The sequence below is a fragment of the Mus caroli genome, unplaced genomic scaffold (genome assembly GCF_978045245.1).
Source record: "Mus caroli unplaced genomic scaffold, Mus_caroli_1 scaffold_2, whole genome shotgun sequence".
NCBI classification, from domain to species: Eukaryota; Metazoa; Chordata; class Mammalia; order Rodentia; family Muridae; genus Mus; species Mus caroli.
Window position 1 is genome coordinate 16301817 of NW_028227257.1, and position 20333 is coordinate 16322149.

At 47.6% G+C, this 20333-nt stretch overlaps 1 protein-coding gene across 7 annotated transcripts in view; it reads right to left on the bottom strand.

The window, feature by feature from the left end:
* Positions 1-20333, bottom strand: part of Tox2 (TOX high mobility group box family member 2) — a 120697-nt gene that overhangs the window by 64039 nt on the left and 36325 nt on the right. For all 7 annotated transcript variants that reach the window (XM_085832531.1, XM_029474330.2, XM_029474328.2 and 4 more), the window contains exon 2: positions 11966-12031. In XM_085832531.1, the coding sequence (XP_085688657.1) occupies positions 11966-12031 (66 nt within the window). The remainder of the gene's footprint in view (positions 1-11965; positions 12032-20333) is intronic.

Sequence of the window (20333 nt, forward strand, 5' to 3'; positions counted from 1 at the left end):
GAGTCCTCAGACTATAGCCGAACCCACCCTCCTGTGTGTTGAGTCTGGACACACTTGCACGCACCCATCTCTACTGGCTACACAATGAATGACGTAAGTCCCTTTACAGACGCACTTGTGAGAAAAATCCACATTGGCATCTGAACAAGTGGGCTTGTGGGAACTGCTATCTCTCTCACTCACTGACCAGGCATTAACTCAGCTACTCCTAGAGGCCATGTCTCCAGAAACTCATGGGTTGGGAGGGAGGCAGCCACTGAACAACTGAAAATAAGAATCTCAACCTTGAGTGTATAAGCACGTGTGGGTGAGCCCTGCTCACCGTGGCCCCGGCCACACATGACTATAGACTCAGTTTCTCTGAAGAAACCAAAGCACTGAGGGTTGAGCAATTGTCCTGTGACTATATCTATATGTGCATGTGTGCACATGTGCTTGCATTTGTGTACACGTGTGTCTGCATACAGGTGTGTGTGTGTCCATGTGTGGGCATACACCTGGCCTAGAGAAACTTCTACAGACATCCTCAAATAGTCTATCAGCCAGATCTTCCAGGTCTACAGTATATAGATCATCACCAAACCCCATCACACACACGTACAGACTTAGAGGCAACTGTGATCCGAACACTCTGTTCATAACGGTGACTGTACAGGCCACAGCCAGTGCTGCCAGGAAGCTTTGGGTGAAGCTCCCATCTTCTGCTTCCCTGGGGCAAGCCATTGCTAGAGCCATGGCAGACTGCACAGTCCATCAGGTAGCTAAAAGAAAATTTCCCTCCCATGAGGTTAAGCAAACTGTATGAAGTGGCTCCCAGGGGGAACATATTGCCCAAGCTATAAATGACCAAGCCTTTCCCTTCCCTGTCATGGCCAGGCTCTACACAGAGTCACCTGAATGAAACTTGTCTTGAAGGCAGTTTCTCTTCAAAGCATCACTTCTCACACCTCCTCATAAAGACCCTGAAGTACCATGTCAGCGTGGCGGTGAGGTGGGGGTGCTACTGAACAGAGGTATACTGAAGCATGGCACAGACCTTTCCTGTGTTTGCCTCAGATCTATGCCTTCTTTCCTTCCGGATGACCATGATTGTAAAGTGGACTTCAGTGACACCTGAAGGTAGGAAGGTAGTATGCGACACCCCTCTATAGACATTAGCAGGGACATGTAACCCAGTGTGGAAAGTCAGATTAGATGACAAAGGTTGTGGACTTGGCTTCATGGTGAAAAACTCCTGCAACACAAGCCTGACAACTTGAGTTCAAATCCCCAGTCCCCATATAAATGCATGAGTGTCTATCTGTCATCCCAGCACTTTGGAAGCTGGAAAACCAGTGGGCCTGGTTCTCATGAGGTGAAAAGACAACGAATGAGAACTGAAAGGTGTCTTCTGACTTCCACAAATGCACTGTGATGCTCACATGCTCCCAAAACACAAACAAGCATAAACAAACACAGTGATACATCACACACACACACACACACACGCACACGCACACGAGCACGACAAAGGCAAACACCTTGAATAAAGACCCATGTCAGGACAACACAGCAAAGTGTCCTTTACCACTGACCATGTCTAGCATCCTCACAGACAGGACCACTGGCATCCTCACAGACAGGACCACTGGAGCATCCAGAAGACAAATGGTTGAAAGTGAGGCTCTTAGGAGAATCCAAGAAGAATGCTACCCCATGTTTCACTTGCTAACCAAGAAAATTTAATTTGGCGTCTTTACTAATATATGATCTAGCAAAATACTATAAATGTTCTCCATCTAAGAGACAACCATAAGAATACAGTGTCTCGACGATGTGGTTCCTTCCTATTGACACACAGGAGACCAAAAGAAAAGTCAGAAAATCACCAGCAAACCATTGATAAAACTTCACAAAGTGTGTGTGCATACAACCAGCTCAAGGGAAAAAAGAGAGACTCCTAGCCACCCCTGCCTCCAGACCCTCAAAGTCCCTTTGTCCTTATATATCCTGTCCCAGTTAGGGTTTTACGACTGTGAACAGACACCATGACCAAGGCAACTCTTATAAGGACAACATTTAATTGGGGCTGGCTTACAGGTTCAGAGGTTCAGTCCATTATCATCAAGGTAGGAACATGGCAGCATCCAGGCAGACATGCTGCAGGAGGAGCTGAGAGTTCTACATTTTCATCTGAAGGCTGCTAGCAGAATACTGGCTTCCAGGAAGCTAGGATGAGGGTCTTAAAGCCCACACCCACAGCAATATGCCTACTCCAACAGAGCCACATCTCCTAATGGTGCCACACCCTGGGCCAAGCATATATAAAACCATCACATACCAGCTAAGGCAATGGTTCTCAAACCGTGGGTCACAATCTCTTTGGGGATTGCGCTGATTGACCCTTTCACAGGGGTCACCTGAGACCACTGAAAAACACTGATATTTCTATTATGATTCATAACAGTAGCAAAATTACAGTTGTGCAGTAGCAATGGAAATAATTTGGTGGTAGCTTGAGGATCTACATCAAAGGGTCGCAGTGTGAGAAAGGCTGAGAAGCAGAGCTCCAAGGAGAACCAGGGCTCACCTTTCCATGACCCCGGACAAGTTCACATGCTCTGTGTCAGAGGCATCCAACAGGATGATGTTCTGTCACCTGGCTCTGGCTGCTTTTGCTCAACGTGTTTGTGAGAGCCAACCACTGTACTGCATATTGTTACAAGCACTCATTGCCACTGCTGTATAGCATGCCCAGGGCAGACTAGTCTCTAGTCATTCATCCTGCCTCCCCATGATAGAAGTTTGGATTGTTGCCAGTTTTGTGCTTTAATTTTATTTATTTATTTATTTTACATTGCCTGGGACTGAGCCCAGGGTCTCCTGCACGCCAGATGGGTGTTCTCTCACAAAGCAGTATCCCTCTACCCTTTTCTAATTCTGATTTTGTGATTGATGGGACCTTCAAGTTACATTTTCTTGGAGGCCTTTTAACAACAGCTACTTCGTGGCGCAAAGCAAAACTTCCTGTGTGGTAGCCACTCACAAGGACACCTTCGTCCTTCTCAGCCCAGCTTCGCCTCCTCTTTAAAAATGCCCAGGCAGGCCTTGAGCTTTCTATCCTCCTGCCTCAGTCACCCAAGTAGCTGGGATTTCAGCCATGTACCACCAAGCTTAATCCCTTTGTGCCTTTATGAGAAACGTTGCCCTGGACATTCTTGATGTGCCTTTTGCTGACCTCACGGATGCACTCATGGAGCTGATGCTGGCCCATGGGGCTGCACTTTCAGCCATTGATACTGAGAAATGGTTTTCTAAAGTGGTTGTACCAGCTGACACAGCACTGGCTAAGCAAACCGGGTCCTCCAGTGTTAATACAGTACTTTCTGACTTTTCTCTACTTTTGGGGTGTGTGTGTGTGTGTGTGTATGCGCACACACACACAGGAATTTATAAACTTTAAAATGTCCCTGCTGCCTTTCTTGGCTATGTCACTGTTGTGTCCTGCAATAACTGCTTACTGGGGGTAAGGATAAAACTACTCAATGGTCACTCATGACACAGATGTATCCAGTACCCTGGTCTCAGCACAGTGGATGGTTGAGAGTAAGGCAGAGTCAAGTCTCAAAGCTCCTGAGCCTCTTCCAGGCTCCTCAGAGTCCATTTCTTACAGAAAAGATGCAAAGTAGAACTGCCTCTCAGACCGCCTGCCTCATCCTTTCCAGTTTGGAGAGCACCCTCATCCTTCCCAGTATGCTCTAGCCTCCTCTGTAGGACCCACACCCTAGTTAGTCCCCTAGCTCTCTAGTTCCCCAACTTCCCAGTCCTACAAGCCAACTTCCTCACATCAAGCTAGGTGCCCATAGGTGTTTATAAGCATAGATTTTGCCATGAAGCAAAAAGATGTATTTCTGCAGCCTGGGGCACTATTCTGGCTAAAGGGTCTCAGAGCTGAACTTCTGTTTACCCTGAACATAAGCTTTGATGAGTCACCATGCCACAGTCCTAGCAAAAACATCCATAAAAGAGGAGCAAACACTCCCCTGCCTCCCTCACTGCTGCTCATGTCGAAATTGCAAATTAGCTTTATCTGAGGAGAGGGCTCACTGTGGGCACACAGTTACCTCACTTTGCTTTGTGGGTCTCTTTAACTACTCTACAAGCTAGATATTAACACTCCCATTTTACAGAAGTAGAAAGTGAGACCAAGAGATGTCAATGAATCCAGTCAAGGTCACACGTGCAGAACTGAGAAGCCACTGGAGCACAAGGGATACACTGCCCACCAGGCTCTACCCTTCCTGAGGAACTGACAGGAAGGTAAGGCCAGGCCTGGCTGAGGCACAACCTCACTCCTGGGCCTTCCTTCCCATCAGAGCCTCAGACTTGGAATGTATGAAAGGCAGAACCACTGTAAGTGCCTTTGTGAGCTGTGATCACGTGGCAGAGGATGCTGGGTAGGAAGGGATTTGTATCTCCAATGGGCTAGAAAAGATCAGGAGGCATCCTTCACTAGGTTTGTGATTTTTCTAGGGACTTTCTTGGCACATTTGAAAGCAAGACAATTTCACTAAAATCCTTCTAATTTCAACGCCTACCCTAATCTGATTTTCACTGAGTAAGGGCGCTCCCTTGGCTCATCTTTCTGATGCCTGATCCGGACACATCTGGGGCAGCATGGGAACCTTACTAACACTTCTCTCTAGCTACTGTGCCCTGTGTGCCAGGCACAGGAATATGCTCTCTGGGTACCAATGCGTCTTAGTTACTCTTACCCGCATCCCTCTGAGGGATGTCTTAAAGATGCTATGGAGTCTTGGAAGAGCTGGTTACATTTTCAAAGCCCACAGTTTTCATGTTAGCACCCCGATGAGCCCGTCTCACCGACATTTCCTTACTGCAGTCTCAGTTGATTTGACAATAGTCTCAAACCCACTGACCGACGACCTCATCTCCGGGTCCCTTCTGAATTGGTGTGACTTAACCAAATAGTGAAGGACTCACTAGCAGTACGGGCAGACATTGTCCCTTCTGGGTATTCCTGGGCATGTGGTAGAGGAGGAAAATCTCCAGGTGACAAGAGATAACCTGGAAAGTTCCTCAGAGGTGCCCCACTCACAGATATAGAAGATTAGGGCACGGAGAGAGCAAACCACCCACCCATGGCACAGAGCGAGAGAGAGAGGCTACACAGACACTAGCTCCAGGCTCCTGAGCCTGCAGAAACTTAGAGCCCAATGCCATTCTAGGTGGTCGCTATGTGTGGCCATGTTTCTCTTGTTCATAGGGTAAGCTTGCACACTGCAATGAGCACATACGTAAATCCAGGGGCTCTTTGACTCTCCTCCAGTATAAAGCCAGGCCCTACAGGGCATAGTCATTTTGAGATGGGCTGGGAGAGGGGGGAGGTGCTCCATTTTTATGAAAACCCTTGAAATTACATTACCAACACACTGCCAGCCCCTCCCCCACCCCACTCCACCTCCCCTCATCGTTCCCACCCCATTTTGAAAGGGTGAATGTTCCTTGGGATTCAATTTTGCTCATAATAGTTGGAAGGAAACAAACTATAGGTTGTAAACACTGACTGCATTGTATGAGAGATACCTTTATGATGGGGAGCTGAGGTGAATACAGCCCAAGTTCCTCCACTAAGCACGTCCCCTAATGTCTCCTATCGAAACATCTCACACAGGCAGGAATCTAGAGCTTTAACGTAAATGTATTTTTAGCCACCGGAATGCAAAATTAAGACTGGAGAGATGTAAGCACCAGCTCTCTGCAGTTTTCTTCAGTGAAGCCTGGGAGACTCGTGCATTTTTCTGAGCCCGTGCTTCGGAAGGGTGTGTGCACATCAGCTCCCCGTGACACACTCCATTTTCTCCCTGTACATAGGGTGGGGTTTTATTTCCTCCTGCATTTTACTCTCCAGCTGGGAGATGACATTAAATTTCATCAGATCCAAAGCAAATCTATGGTCTTGAAGCCGTTTTTTTTTTTTTTTTTTTTCCCTTTCAGGCCCCTCATATTTATTCAGAATTCATGAATCATGTTCCAATAACACAGTCGTAATTATTTTTAAAGTGTGATGCTTGTGGCTTCAACAGGAAATGGTTGCAAAAGCCCTTTTCTCTTTGATTGTTTGTAATCTCGGGCGTAATCGCTGCCGTTGCCTTCTCAGCACCGCAGCGGGCGAAACACAATTTCATTTTAATCTGAATCTCGAGCCTTCACCCCAGTTTTAATTAAAGCAATAAGAGCCATGTCATCTTTGCCCTTTGCAATGTACACAGACTCGGAAGCCAGAGTGACTAAGCGTACAGCCTCAGATTTCAACCCTGGTGGCAAGGCCTCCTGCCTACCCGTACATTTACTGGGAAGTGGTTTGGTTTCACAAAACCTCAACCACTGAGGCGTTTTCCTCACCTGTTAGATGGGGGACAGCTGTGCCTAGCTAACGAAGGCTGTGTGGTGAGGAGACCTCTGACTCCAGTGCCAAAGTCCTGGGAAGCTCACAGCAAATGATAAAGACCATCAATTATTTTTAATTTAGTGTGTGTGAATATTTTGCCGTCACGTATGGCTTTACACCACATGCGTGCCTGGTGCCCTTGTCATAAGAAGGCAAGGACATCAAATCCCCTGCAACTGGAGTTACAGATGGTTGTGAGCCACCTTGTAGGTGCTGGGCCTTGAACCTGAAATCCTCAGCAAGAGCAACCAAGGGTTTTTAACTGCCGAGTCATTTCTCTACTCCATTTTGTGTGTGTAGGGGGGAGGGGATAAATGCAACACCCTCTCCTGATTATTAATGGGGAAACTGAGGCTCAGCAAGAAAACAATATAGGCAAAGGGAACTGAATGAGGCAAAAACTTGAGATCCAAGTTTCTGCCTTTTTCCCTATTCTGGGCATCCTACACTGCCCCCTACTGGAAGGAGGCTTCCAATAAAAAGCGATGAGGACCAGTCTACACTCTCCACAACAATGTATAAAATGTGTTTTCCTGAAGGACTTTGAGGGAATGTGTGTCATCAAGCCTTGGGATTTGTTGTCAGCCAGATAGATGGAAAAAAAAAAAGCAGCTTTAGTTTTTCTTTTGTGTATTTTCTTTCGGTAAATGGTTGGCTCGGAGCTCCTTCCCTTCTCCACTGTGGGTTTGAATTGATTTCTCGTAAGTCTTATGTACTAAGGAAGTTGGTCCTCAACTTCGAGTATTCGTGCCCAGTTTCCCACCTGCATCTCCACTCTGGTGTTCTGGTATTGCAAACGCCATTTCAAGTTGGTGTGCGGTCTAGTTTTTAACCCTTTTCTGCTAAAGCTTCCACTAGAAGCGTCTTCCTGCTCCAAACAGGATCGTGTGCTAAAGGTACACTTATTGGCTCACTTCTCAGTCCAGTTAAAGCTTTAATGGATTAAAAACCTGCCTTTAATTTTTTAAAGACACTTTTGTGTCGCCCAGGCTGACCTTGAACTCGCTATTCAGCTGAATACGACCTTGAACATACAATCCTCTTGCCTCTATCTCTAGAGTTCTGTGCTGCTCTGCCCGATTTTAATTTTATCATCTCTGGACAGGAAAGGGGCTGTGGATCCAACACCATCTTTCCCTAACCTTCTGTCCTCAACGCACTCTGCCTGTGGCTTCTGAGGCTCTATGGAAGGACACAGAAAGATTCTATGTCAAAACAAAAAAATGACAGGGGGATCATTATTTGGCGCTCTGTTTTCTTACGTTTCATTTATCCTCCCAGGGTTTTGATCCACAAGCCCAGAAGTCACAATTTTACATAATGGCTCCTGACTTGGACAACAATCTAACTGCTTTTAAATGGGCCTCTCAAATGCCAAATGACCAAGTCCCATCTCATCAAGCATGCCCTCACCCAAAGCAGAAGATGGCACAGCCACACTACATTCTGGGAGTTGCCCATCTCTCTTCCTCCCTTCTTTCTCTACATCTAGTAGTCTCAAAATCAGATAGCTTGATTTCCAGAATCACATCTCAGACCACCTGCATGTCTCCATTTCTTCTGCCTGTAGTATAATCTTGGATCCTTCATTTGCCTAAAGCATACCTGACCTCCATCTCCCTGTGTCCACTCCTGCTACTGAGCTTTAGCAAACCTCATGTCATCAATCTCAACCCATTTGCCTCTCTCTCTCTCTCTCTCTCTCTCTCTCTCTCTCTCTCTCTCTCTCTCTCTCTCTCTCTCTCTCTCGCCCCACCCCCTTCTCAGACGTATGTATACACATACGCGTGCATGCGTGAGCACTTGAGCGTGCACACCAAAATTTTAGGAAAACCCCTGAAAACTTTTGTATAAATCTTATTCACAGCCATAAAAATCAGAAAACTACCCAGAGTCAGAAAGGCGCCACGACGCACTAGCATTTGCAGTACCTGGAAGGGACAGACATTATTTGTTGGGCCAAGATGTCTAGGGGATTCCCACAGAGGAAGCGATGTTTGCATTGATACAGAGTTGACCAGACGTGCATCTTGTGTAACCAGAACATTATTTATGGGAATAAGACAATAGAAATAAGTCATGGCTGGTTTCTCTGAACACTGGTGTTTTGCGTAGGCTCTTAGTTTAGATTCACCCAAAGTCAGCCTGAGATGAGACTTCTCTGAGAGATTCCGTACAGAAAGGAGCTTAGAGGATAAGAAAAAGAGCAAATTGCAGCCTGGCCCAGGATTCAGCCTCCGTGGGAGTTACATGGGTGCGGGGACGGTGTGTGTGTGTGTGCCATCTGCAGTGACCCATTTGTCAGAGGCCAATTTTCTAGATAAGTCAGTGGTGAACGGCCACCGCAGCTGACCTGGATACCTTAGACTGTTGAAGGGACTCTGATACGGTGTCAACAGAACCCATATCCCTGCCTCATTTACTTCTCCCAGGAACCCAAGAGGCAGGTGTCACTCTTCCTGTTAGGAGGAAGCTAACATCCCTTGCATAGAGAGAGACATCTGGCCCATATTGGGCACAGAAGAGCTAGGAACATAGTCCAGGTCTGAGAGAGCTCTAGCCTTCTTCCCGGATCATACAGCCTGGATGTACAGATCCCTATAGCTCTGGGACATATAGATCCCTATAGCTGTGGGTCTGCTCTCAGCCAAGAGAGAACTGATCGCTATCAGGTGGCATCCTAAGACTGCTGCTTGGAACGTATTAGAAGCTCGTGCTTGCTAGAAATGGCTTCCGGCTCAGATCCAGGGTCTCTGAATCACAAGGTGCCCAGTGAACCTTGCTGCTTGGCTGAACCTGGGATGTAAACATACTTACAAGATATATAACATCTTCTACTTTCTGAGACCTTCATTTTCTCATGCTCACATGGGTCCTACATTAACTGGGGCAGTACAATTCCTACAGCTGATAAGACAACACCCTGTGAAAGAAAGTGTGTGTGTGTGTGTGTGTGTGTGTGTCCATGCGTGCACACGTGAGTGTGTTCAAATACAGGCTCCAGAGAAAAGAGAGAGAAACTCCTGGCCATCCCTTGCCATTAAAGACAGACCAGAGGCCCAGCATCCTGAGGAGGCTGAGTTAATTCATTAGCGAGGTCAGCATAAGCTTCAGATCCTCTGATTCCCACACAGCCATTTGCAAAAGGGCTGCAGTATTTTACAGTCCCCCTTTCCAAGAGCTGGCATCTTGTTCCCATTGCTTGGATCTATACTTGTCCTGTGCCTGGCTTTGGACATCAGAAGGAGCTGGGAGTGGTGACAGACCAGTTCCATGTCTGGGCCTCAAGAGGGTAGAGGACAGCTTCTGGACTTGCTACTCTGGGAACCTGTCCCTGCCATGTTTATAGCCTCAGGCTAGCCAGTGATGGGGGAGGGCAGGGGCTTGGGGTTTCGGGGAGGAGTTGGGAGGAGAGGGATATGGGGAGGAGCCAACTAATACAGCCCGAAACTATCTACACACTTGTAGTTTTTAGCCACTGTGTTGTGAGGTCCTTATTTTGCAGTAAAAAAGAAAAAATACACTATGAGAAGTTTTCAAGGCTACATTTGTTAAGTTGCTGATATTAAATTTGGCTTATGCAACTGGCTGGACTTATTCTCACAGTATTATTATTATTATTATTATTATATGAAGTATTGCTGTACTAGGTATATACATTATTATTATTATTATTACTATTATTATATGGAGTATTGCTGTACTATGTATATACATTATTATTATTATTATTATATGGAGTATTGCTGTACTATGTATATACATTATTATTATTATTATTATTATTATTATTATTACTATTACTATTATTATATGGAGTATTGCTGTACTAGGTATATACACTAGGTAGCCAATACTAGTCTCAAACTTAACTATATTCCTGCCTCAGCCTCCCAAGTGCTGGGAGCTCAGGTGAATATCTACTACACCCAGCTCCTAATGTCTCTTTTAAGTTAGGCAGACCCTCTGGTGACAGCAAAAAGACCTAGAAGAATTCATGAGAAGTCCTTAACTACCCTGCTCTCCTGTTAGGGAAGGTGAGGTTCAAAGGATAAATAAAGAGGCCACATTGACACATCACACCAGTATTCCCGGAGTGCTTTCTGGGTCACACCCACAACTCTGTGGAGGGTATGGAGTTCACAATCAGCATGCCACGGAGGTCACGGTCTTGTGTGGAGGTCAGGCACCATCTAAGTCATCACAAGTGTGGCAGATGACCGTAGACAGTGAAAAGAGCCAGAAATTAAAACCAACTGGTGCCACGAGAGACAACCCTAGCCCCAGGTCAGAACTGGAAGCCACAAACAGCTGTCTAAGGAAGTGACAGGTTGGTTTTGACTTCAGCCTGCTCCCAAGTCCAGTGTGGCCTTGGAATGACTCAAAGAGGCTCAGAGCAAGCTCTGAGCCCTTGGGATGACAAGCTAAATCTGGACAACCAAGCATTGTCACTGGGACACGCCCAGGCCTTGGAGTCTCACTCACCATTCCTGCAGGCTGGCACATGATATAGCAGCACAAAGGCAGCTCTGTGATGGCAGGATATCGCTCACATAGGGCAGGCCAGAGAATGAGTGGAGTGTGGCACCCCACGATCAGCATCCTTGCCACTTGGACTGCTCTATCTTCCTCATTAGCAGAGTTCTCCATGGGCCACAGGCCCACATCCTACTCATTTATGGCCCCTTGGACCTGTCACAGAATAAGGTACATTGCCTACGCCCATGCATTAATAGGCTTGCTTTCCCCAGCCAGAGGATATGAAACAATCATAATGGCTGGGGGGCCGGAGGCAGCCAACTCCAGTTGCCAAGACACAAGGCAGAATCAAGAGCAGGGCCAGACTTGTCCTCCAGCTCCTCAAGGTTCCCAGCAGCTGGGAAACTCCGTGGTCCCATTCAGCATCTTTAGTTGTTGCCATCCTGCAGGCTCTCCTGCCTTAGGGTGCCATTCTCTCTGTTGTCATAGTCTACATACAGTAAGGATCCCTTTCCTGGCCACAGTCTGTTGCGAGGATGTTTAACTTGTGAAATGTTAGCTTTCTCTTTTCTGTTGGAAAATCTGATTCCGTCTATGGCCCCAGAGGTCTGGATCACTGAAGAGGACCTTCCGGGAAAACTTTGCCCTCTGCCTCCTCAGTGGCCTCAGATAACTGATTCTGTGTGAGGGTTAGAATCTCCTCACCTGTATGTAGACACTCTCTCCAGGTGTCCCCACAAGTGCTGTGCAGGAGGAAGGCAGTGGCCGAGACCATGGGACACCTGAACTCTCTGTTGTGAAACCTGTCCCTTGCACAGGGAATGTGGGGCAATAGACTTAAAGTATCAAGTTCTCAGTGGTGCCCACTGTAAGTCAACAGTAGCCAAAGACAGCTAGCACTGTAGCCCTGGTTTGACTGTACCAGGCCATGTCCTATGACTCCAGCAACTGCAGGCCTCCTACCTCAACACCAGCAGCATCTTGGCTCCACCAACCCAAGGCTCAGACCCTTCGGGGATGGAGACAGGCACTCACCTGGCTGGTTGACAGGAGCTCTGGATTTCCGTCACTCATCCCCACGTAGGCACTGTCACCATCAAACTAGAACAGAGAGAAGCAGTTCTCATTACAGTGTTCCTGGAGGGAACCGGGACCTGTAGTAGCCCAAAGAGGTTAGGAGACTGTGCTGACGTAAAGGAGATTGGAGCCCAGGATGCCTATGGCTGCAATCCAGCAGGGCCAGTGCCCCCTGTTCCATGGCCCTTGAAAGCCCAGATCAGGACCATCAATCACACACAGGACAAAGACAGGCAGTGTCTTCCGCTGTTGGCACTTTGTTGGCTGTCACAGCAGGCCACCTTGACAGGCACTGAGCTGCCCACCCCTGCAAGTATACAAATGACTCTTCTATGCAAAGTGACCGAGGCAATCAGCTAGAGCTGGACCCCCACGTGCCAGGGAAAGATCTTGAAGTCCATTGCCTTGGATCAACGACAGCCTGCGTCAGAGAAGCCCTCTACAACCTTCCTCGCCTAAGTGGCTTTGTCTCTGCCTCCAATGGGGACCACAATCCTTTGTTGGAGAATCTGCCACTTCTGGATTCTGGAAGAACTGCCCGCCATGGGGAACAGGCACAGAGGGAGAAACCTGGGCCCTGGAAGCAGCTACCAATGCGTGAGCTTCTGCTAGTGTCCCTACTTCTGAAACTCCTCATCTGTGAAACGAGGATAGGACAGGGGTCCCCTCGTCCTAGGACGGCTTAGAGCAGCTTTCCCCACATGCCACCAGGTGGTCCCTTTTCCTGGAGAGAGGCATTTTTACAGCATTACCCAGGAGCAGAGATAGAGTCATGTGCACACTTTTGAGTGAGCGCCATTTGAGGGTTAACCTGTCTGGACATCGGCCAGACCTGAAAGAGACAACACCCACTTCAGCTTCATCCCATAGTGGCTCTGAGACGTGAACTGCACACATGCACACAGGGTCAGTCTCAGCATGAGGCAAGGGATGATGGCTTTCCACTGTCTACAACAACCAGCCATTGCTGTGGTCTGCCCTTAAGAGACACCAGGAAGCGAAGCTTTCTGAGTGGGATGGCCTCCACTGGGCCAGGGGCAAGAGTGTGGGGGGTCACATCTGCCGAGGGCAACATGTCTATACTTACTTTGCCTTCCAAATTCTAACACTCTGTATATTGTTCTGTGTCTCATTTTTCTGATGAAAACACACCTTGGAAAAGCGCTCTATATGAGAATGTAATTGCTTCTGCTAGGCCCCCGAATCCCACACTAAGAAGGCAGCAAGGAGCCTCAATTAGCTGAGTCTGTGGCCTAATGCACTCTCTCTCCTTCATATTTCAACATGGCTGCATTAGTCACTGCACCGGGGTGTGAGTTTCTCTGTGGCACTAATTTTCATGAGTACAGTTATGCAGATGCATGATGTGGAACTCCACACTCCCTCAGCCGTGTAGATGTCTATCCAAGCCCTTCCCTCAAACCTGTGTACAGCAACCTTGCAGGAGGCAAGCCCTACCTCTGTGGGCTCAGAGAGCCAGCCTCCCCTGCTGCCACCTCCTCTCTTTTCTACAGCCTGTAACCTTCTAGCCCTCTCTTCATTCCTTCATTTGCCATGTACACTGCTCAAATTGGATTCCCTACCACACCGAATGTGCCCAGAGATCTGGGACTTCAAGCTGTGCTCGGAGGAGGAGCTTCACCAGGGAGCTGAGACATTTTCTACCACAATAGCAACTAAACAGGGTAGTGGAAGTTAATAAATACATAATGACACGGAACAAGAAACCAGACTGGACAATGCCCCCTGAAATGCTGTGCAATAGACATCCATTATGAAACTCTGGCTAGTATATAACTAGCAGCCCCTCTTTTTTTTTTTTTTTTTTTTTTGTATACAGTGGAAAAGTGACAAAGAGAGTGACTGTGCCCGAGTCATTCTGAGTGACATGTTTTCTATGTAGGATCTCAGTGGTTCAATGAAGTCAGCATCCTTTCTCCCATTAAAAACCAAGGAAATACGAGGACAGGGTCAGTCACTCAATGGGGGAAGAGACCACACAGGTGTCATCTTGTTTGCGTTGCCTGGTTTCTCCCCAATCATGTTCCAAGCTCCCTGTAAACAGAGACAAGGCTTTTCTAGATCCTTTCATGTCATCAACAATCGGCCCAGGGCCCTAGACACAGCAGGTGCTTGACAAGTGTGTTGGACACTTGGGGGAGAGGGAAGAGTTGTCCAGAGTGAGCAATAGATGGTGGCCTCAGGACAGGAAGCCCTGATGGAGGGTTTGCCAAGAGGTTTTAGGGCAGTGAACTCCTGTGAGGTCACCAGAGAATCTCACAAATAGACTCATTCGCTCGTTCATGCATCCATCAGCTCGAGCGACATGTAGGAAAGAGCTGTCACATTTAGAGTGAAGCTTGCTTTGGCTTAAAGGAAGGACTTGGTTAGTGGACTGCTCCTTGAGAGCCTCAGCCCTTTCCCTCTGCCTCAATTTGGAGAGTGTTAGGTATCTCACAGTGTTCTGAAGTTTGCTGGGATGAACAGCTGTGAACAGGGGCTAAGGCAGAGGGAGAGGGACATCGGCTGTCTGCCCATCTCTGTCAAATCTGTACTGGGCAGAGACCTTGGATCCAGGGAGAAAGGGAGGGGTGGGTCTCAAGAACTTGGGGCGGGGTTGGGGGAGCTGTCTTCTACTTCCTTGGCCTCTAGAAACAAAGGACTGAGACTTCTTCCTGTTCTTCTTGTGGAGGACTCTTTCTGGAAAAAGAATGAATAAGTGAAGGAAAGGTCACAGAACAATCCCTTCCATAAGAGAGGGCAGGACCACCTTCCTTCACATGTTTCTGTGTTTATAGACCAGATGGAAAATGCTCACATCTCCACCACCATCCAGGACATGCCGAAGTGAGCCAAGAGTACAGACACACATATGCCACAAACCTGGGTTTGTGTGGACCTACATCGCACAACTCAGTCCCATGGGTCTCATATCCAGTACAGGGTACATTCTCATGCAGTGAGAAACTGGCACACAGTCCTCAACACACACACAAGACAGGAGGGGGTGCCAGATGCAGAAAAACACCAGGCACCTGCAAGTGTTTGCTGGAACTCACATACGTGTGAACACAAACACACATTTCGTGTTCCCAAAGACACACACTCAGTGACAGCACATGGGCGGAAACCCTGTGCACACCTCACAATTTCCCAGATGCCAAGAGTCATTGTTCACACTGCACAACCTTCTGTGTGCTTTTAAACGTGCAGAAGAAACATGGGGGGTGGGGGGGGGGACAACAGCCAAAGAATCGCTATGAGACGTCAGAACATCCTCTTACCGTTGCCTGGAATAGATTAATTTTCCCCATTTCATATTCTAATTATAATCCCTTCTCTACTGCCATCTTCAGCCCTCATTACAGCTGGAAGATTGTTCTGCAAAAGCCAGGCCCTTCATCTTCTCTCCCCAAGAGTTTTGTCATGGAAATGAGTTTTGGAATCTGAAAGAACCCACATTCCTTTTTTCAAATATCGAATGTGTAGGGATAACCCTTTCATGTCAGCCACCAGGGATAGGTTCCCAGAGGCTTCTAAAGGGGCTGACTTGCTCCACACTGTGTGGTCGCCTCAGGGATAGGAGCTCTTAGGCCTCTATTGCAACAGCCACCTCCCACCCCCAAACCTAAGCACATTGTGTTTCCCCGAAGGACTGTTTTTATCTTAAAAGATACCTAACGAAAAAGCAGCCAAAGTGAGAAATGAGGATCCCTGATCTGATAGAGACAAAGCCCAGCTCCATCTGTCCCACCGTAGGCAAGTTCCTTCCACGTAAGCCTTGGCTTCCCCACTCTTCCAACCTACTGCCTCTGACTCATGATAGATAAAAATATACATCTTTCACAGATATGTGCTATGAGATGGAGACACATGGGAAGTGAGCCGATGAGAGAAGGGAGGAAAATAGTGGAGGGATTGATGCAGGAACAAACGAATGGGGAACGGATGATGGAGAGACAGGTGGATCAGCAGAGGCAGGGCTGATAAAGAATGGGCGGACTGATATAGGAGCTAATGAATGATGGATTAAGGCAGGGATTTAAGATGGTGGATTAATGGATGGGTGGATGGCTAGATGCAGTGACAAATGAATGAATATGTATGTACGGATTGATGGGAGGATAGATGAATGTATGTATGTATAAATGGATGCATGGATGGATGGATGGATGGATGGATAGATATATGGAAGGATGGATGTATAAATGGATATATGTATATATGTATGTATGAATGTATATATGTATGTATAAATGGATGCATGTAGGTATGGATGGATGTATGGACAGATGGATGGAAGGTTGAATGTATGGATGTCCCTATGTATGTATGTATGTATGTATGTATAAATGGATGCATGTAGGTATGGATAGTGTGTGCATGCATAGATATAGATAGATGAAGAAACCAAAGAATGACTAGCAAATGAATGGATCCATAGGTGTATGGATAGACAGATCACTTGATGATCAATTGATACAGAGTAATGAATGAATGATGGACAGGCAGCTAGATGAGTGGATGATAGATGGATGGATGGATAGGTGGATAGATGAATGGGCGGCGAGATGGAGGAGGATACATAGATGGATGACAGATAGCATAAATTTCACTGCCCAGTGAAAACAATATGATCCATAAGTGTGAGCCACACATGTAATTTACACTCTCTAGTAGTTGTAATTTAAGAACAGTTGAAACTCACTTTGATGGTGTATTCTAGCTAGCCAGCATATTTATAACATGGTCTCAGCCGACTATCAACACTAACCTATTCATTGTGGATGAGGTGGCTCCTTAGTGAGGTGAAGGGATAACAAGGTTGCCACCTGCATGTGTGATGAATGGACAGATGGGTCGATGGGGTTGGGGTATGCGGATGAGTTGAGAGAGAGGATGAACGAGTGGATATGACAAAATAGCTGAGTATGAAAAGGCAGGCAGATGAAAATGACCAGGATGGCATATAAGATAAACGAATGTGTGTGTGGCGGTGGGGGGAGTCTAGGATGCATGAGATGTGGGTGGGTACCTGGGAGGAAATAGGCTCAGCTCATGAGTGGATTAGTAGGGGGTTGATAAGCGTGTCTGGTATTTTCTCCTCCCTTTGTCCTTTCCCCAAAGAAGATTACGTCCTCACGGTTGCTGTATGTCACCACCTCTCAGGCACTCGTCTTTAGCCAAGTCACCCCAACTTTCCCATTTGGTCCATGAGCATTTCAAATAAAATACCTCCACACTGACCTCATGGGCATGGACTGACTCTTTCTCTAGCACTCTCTAACCATACCATATATCACCTCCACACAGGCCCAGCTCGATATCCCTGGGGGACTCTGACACGATCTTCCCCAATCTGATCACCCACAAAAGTGCTTCGCTCAGCTTCTCCACTGATCTGGCATTGTCAGGCAGTCCCTTTGTCCCCAGATCAAGCCTTGTTTGGTTTCTATAATATATGTACACACACATACATACACCATACTACCCTGGATGCTGGGGGGGGGGGTGCTCTGGTGTCTGTCTCCTTGCCCCTACCTTATCATCAGCCCAGAACACTCTCTTCTTCATTTCTCTGCCCCCTGAATTCCAATTTTTTTCTAACTTCTGTTTCCTTGAAGGCATTCTGGCAACATGCTCCACCCAATGATCTTGCACTAAAAAGTTCATGCTTTTGAGTACACCAGAAAACCCACATTTAGGTAAAATCAGCTTTGGGCTTAGTTCTTCTCAGCTGTGAAAGCTTTGGCGGCAGTATGGATTTCGGAATCTGAGCACCGCTTCCCCTGTGTACCAGCTGGGTGACCTTGGACCTCACTTCTTATGCTCTCGGTTCCCTTATAAAACAGCAGCTAGGGCTGGGGAAATGTCTCAGCAGATAAAGCACTTGCCCTGCAAGTGAGTAAGGTTCAGAGGTCGGAGCCACAGGACCAATGCAAATTCGGCAGATTCTGAACTGGTGAGGAAGTCCACCTGTAACCCCAGTGTTTGGAAGGTGGAGGCAGGGGATTTTCAGAGAAAGCTGGCTAGTGAGACTAGCCAAAGCAGTGGGCTCTGGGTTCAAAGACCCTGCCTCAAAGGATAAAGTAAAGAGCAAATGGAGGAAGACTCCATACGTGCACATGTGCATATGTGTCTATGCACCCTTGCAAACATGTCCCCTTGTGTGTTTGAAGGTGCACACACACATGCACAGATTTCAAAAAAGAGTTGCTATTCCTACCTCACGACAATTCTGGTGTCTGTTATCAGATATCCAATCGTAATCAGATATCCAATAGCAGATGATATCTATAATGCAGTGTTTTAAAATGTTAATTATTTCTGACAGTTGCTTAGTAGTGGCTCTCTAACTTTGTAATTATAAGCTCACTCATATCCCTTGATCAGTCCCAACCCCACAGTTCACTCATGACCTTGTCCCCTATGCCACTGAAAAGCCTAGGCCATCCAGCTTGCCCCTGACGCTCCCAATCTTCCCTAGTTATTTTTGTCTCACCCATTCTGGTTCCCTTTCCTTTAGCTGGAAAGGCTCAGTGCTTCCCTCCAGTTCATGGTCAGATCCTTCTCTTTGACCCCCAGGTCCAAATTGCCCTTCCCCTATTCTTGGTCCTGGTTTAAGTGCCAAGTGAGGCCAGTCAGGGCCACTGTTGTATCAAGAACTAACAACGAGTTCCTAAACCCCTACTGTGTGCTTCAGAACAGCCCCCAAATGCCAGGAGCTGCCGATCCTCCTGGGAAAGAGAAATCAGAAATCATGGGAAGCACAGGTGTTCAGAGGATGCTGAGGGGTGGTGCTTGCCTACCATGTGCAAACAGTGCCCTAGATATCAGGCAGGGTGTAGTGATCAGACATGGCCCTGCCTTCCAGAAGCCACCAGTCAAGTGGTCTGGTCTTTTTCCAGCCTTTCAGATGACAAATGGACACTCCCTAGCCCCAGCTTTAAGCCACAATAGAGGACCACAGACCAGTTCATAGCCCATCCTGACCGCCACGGTCAGCTTTGCATTGGCCAGCCCCTGAAAGCCAAGTGACCAATAACGGCCTACTTCAACAGCCTTGTGGCCACAGCTTTGCCAGCCCACACGGGTTCTCTTTCTAAGTATCTTAGTCTACTCCACCATGCTTCCCTGAACATCAATACCAGCCTCAGCCTGACTTGTAACTCCAAAGTAAAGCACTGAACATAGCTCTCATCGCACCCTCAAGCAGTGATGTTTTCTTTGATAGCCGTGACAGGGACCAGGACAGGGTTAGCAGGGGAGGAGAAGCAGGGAGGATGGCTTCTCAACAGAGGCACTTAGGCAGGGCTCAGATGATAGGAACAGACAAGTTAAAGAGCAGGAACATGACATCCGAATCGTTGTGAGCATGTGCCAGTGACCAGTTTTCCAGACCCAGAGCGATGCCTGGGCATCTCATTAGAACCCCCTAGAAATAGCAAGGCCGCCACCAGCAGCCCCACTATAGAGATGACCAAAGTGAGATGCGGGGTAGTTGGAAGCTTGCCCAGAGCCAGCCAGTGCTTTTAACCCTGTTTTGAAGCCTGGGTACCAAAGCTGCAACTGTGACAAAGCTGCTGATTCTCAGCTCTGCACAGAGACACAGGTCAAAAGTGGAGGCTGCACAGCTCTCAGCCCAGCCAGTTGCAAGGCACCGTGTGATGTGCCTGCAGCGATCTGAAGAGAAAGGCTCAAAGCAGCTCTCTGCTCCTGCCAGGCCTACTGCAGCCGGTGACAACTCTCAGTCTGCAAGGACAGAGTTGAGGTCTGTCGCCAGCAGCAAGAGTGTGTCAGCTGTGATCTGGGCTCTGCAGAGAGCCGGGTATCACATAGAAGAGTCAGCAGACAGGCGAGGGGAAAGAGACGTTTGCAGATGAGAGAGGATCAGAATTGGCCTAACTAAGGGAACCCTCAGGCTTGAGCAAATCCAGGCCCACCACCACATGGAGAAGTGCAATTATAGTTTATCCAGACACAGATGCCAGGCTGCCAGGGTTCAAATGCTGGGCAGACTGAATTCTCCACTCTCCTGAGATATTTGCATTTTTTATTAGATATTTTCTTTATTTACATTTCAAATGTTATCCCCTTTCCTGGTTTCCCCTCCAACCCCCCCCATCCCATCTCCTCCTCCCCCTGCTCACTAACCTACCCACTCCCACTTCTCTGTCCTGACATTCCCCTATACTGGGGCATCAAGCCTTCACAGGACCAAGGGCCTCTCCTCTCATTGATGTCCCACAAGTCCATCCTCTGCTACATATGAGGCTGGAGCTATCTGATTGGTGGTTTAGTCCCTGGGAGCTCTGGGGGTTCTGGT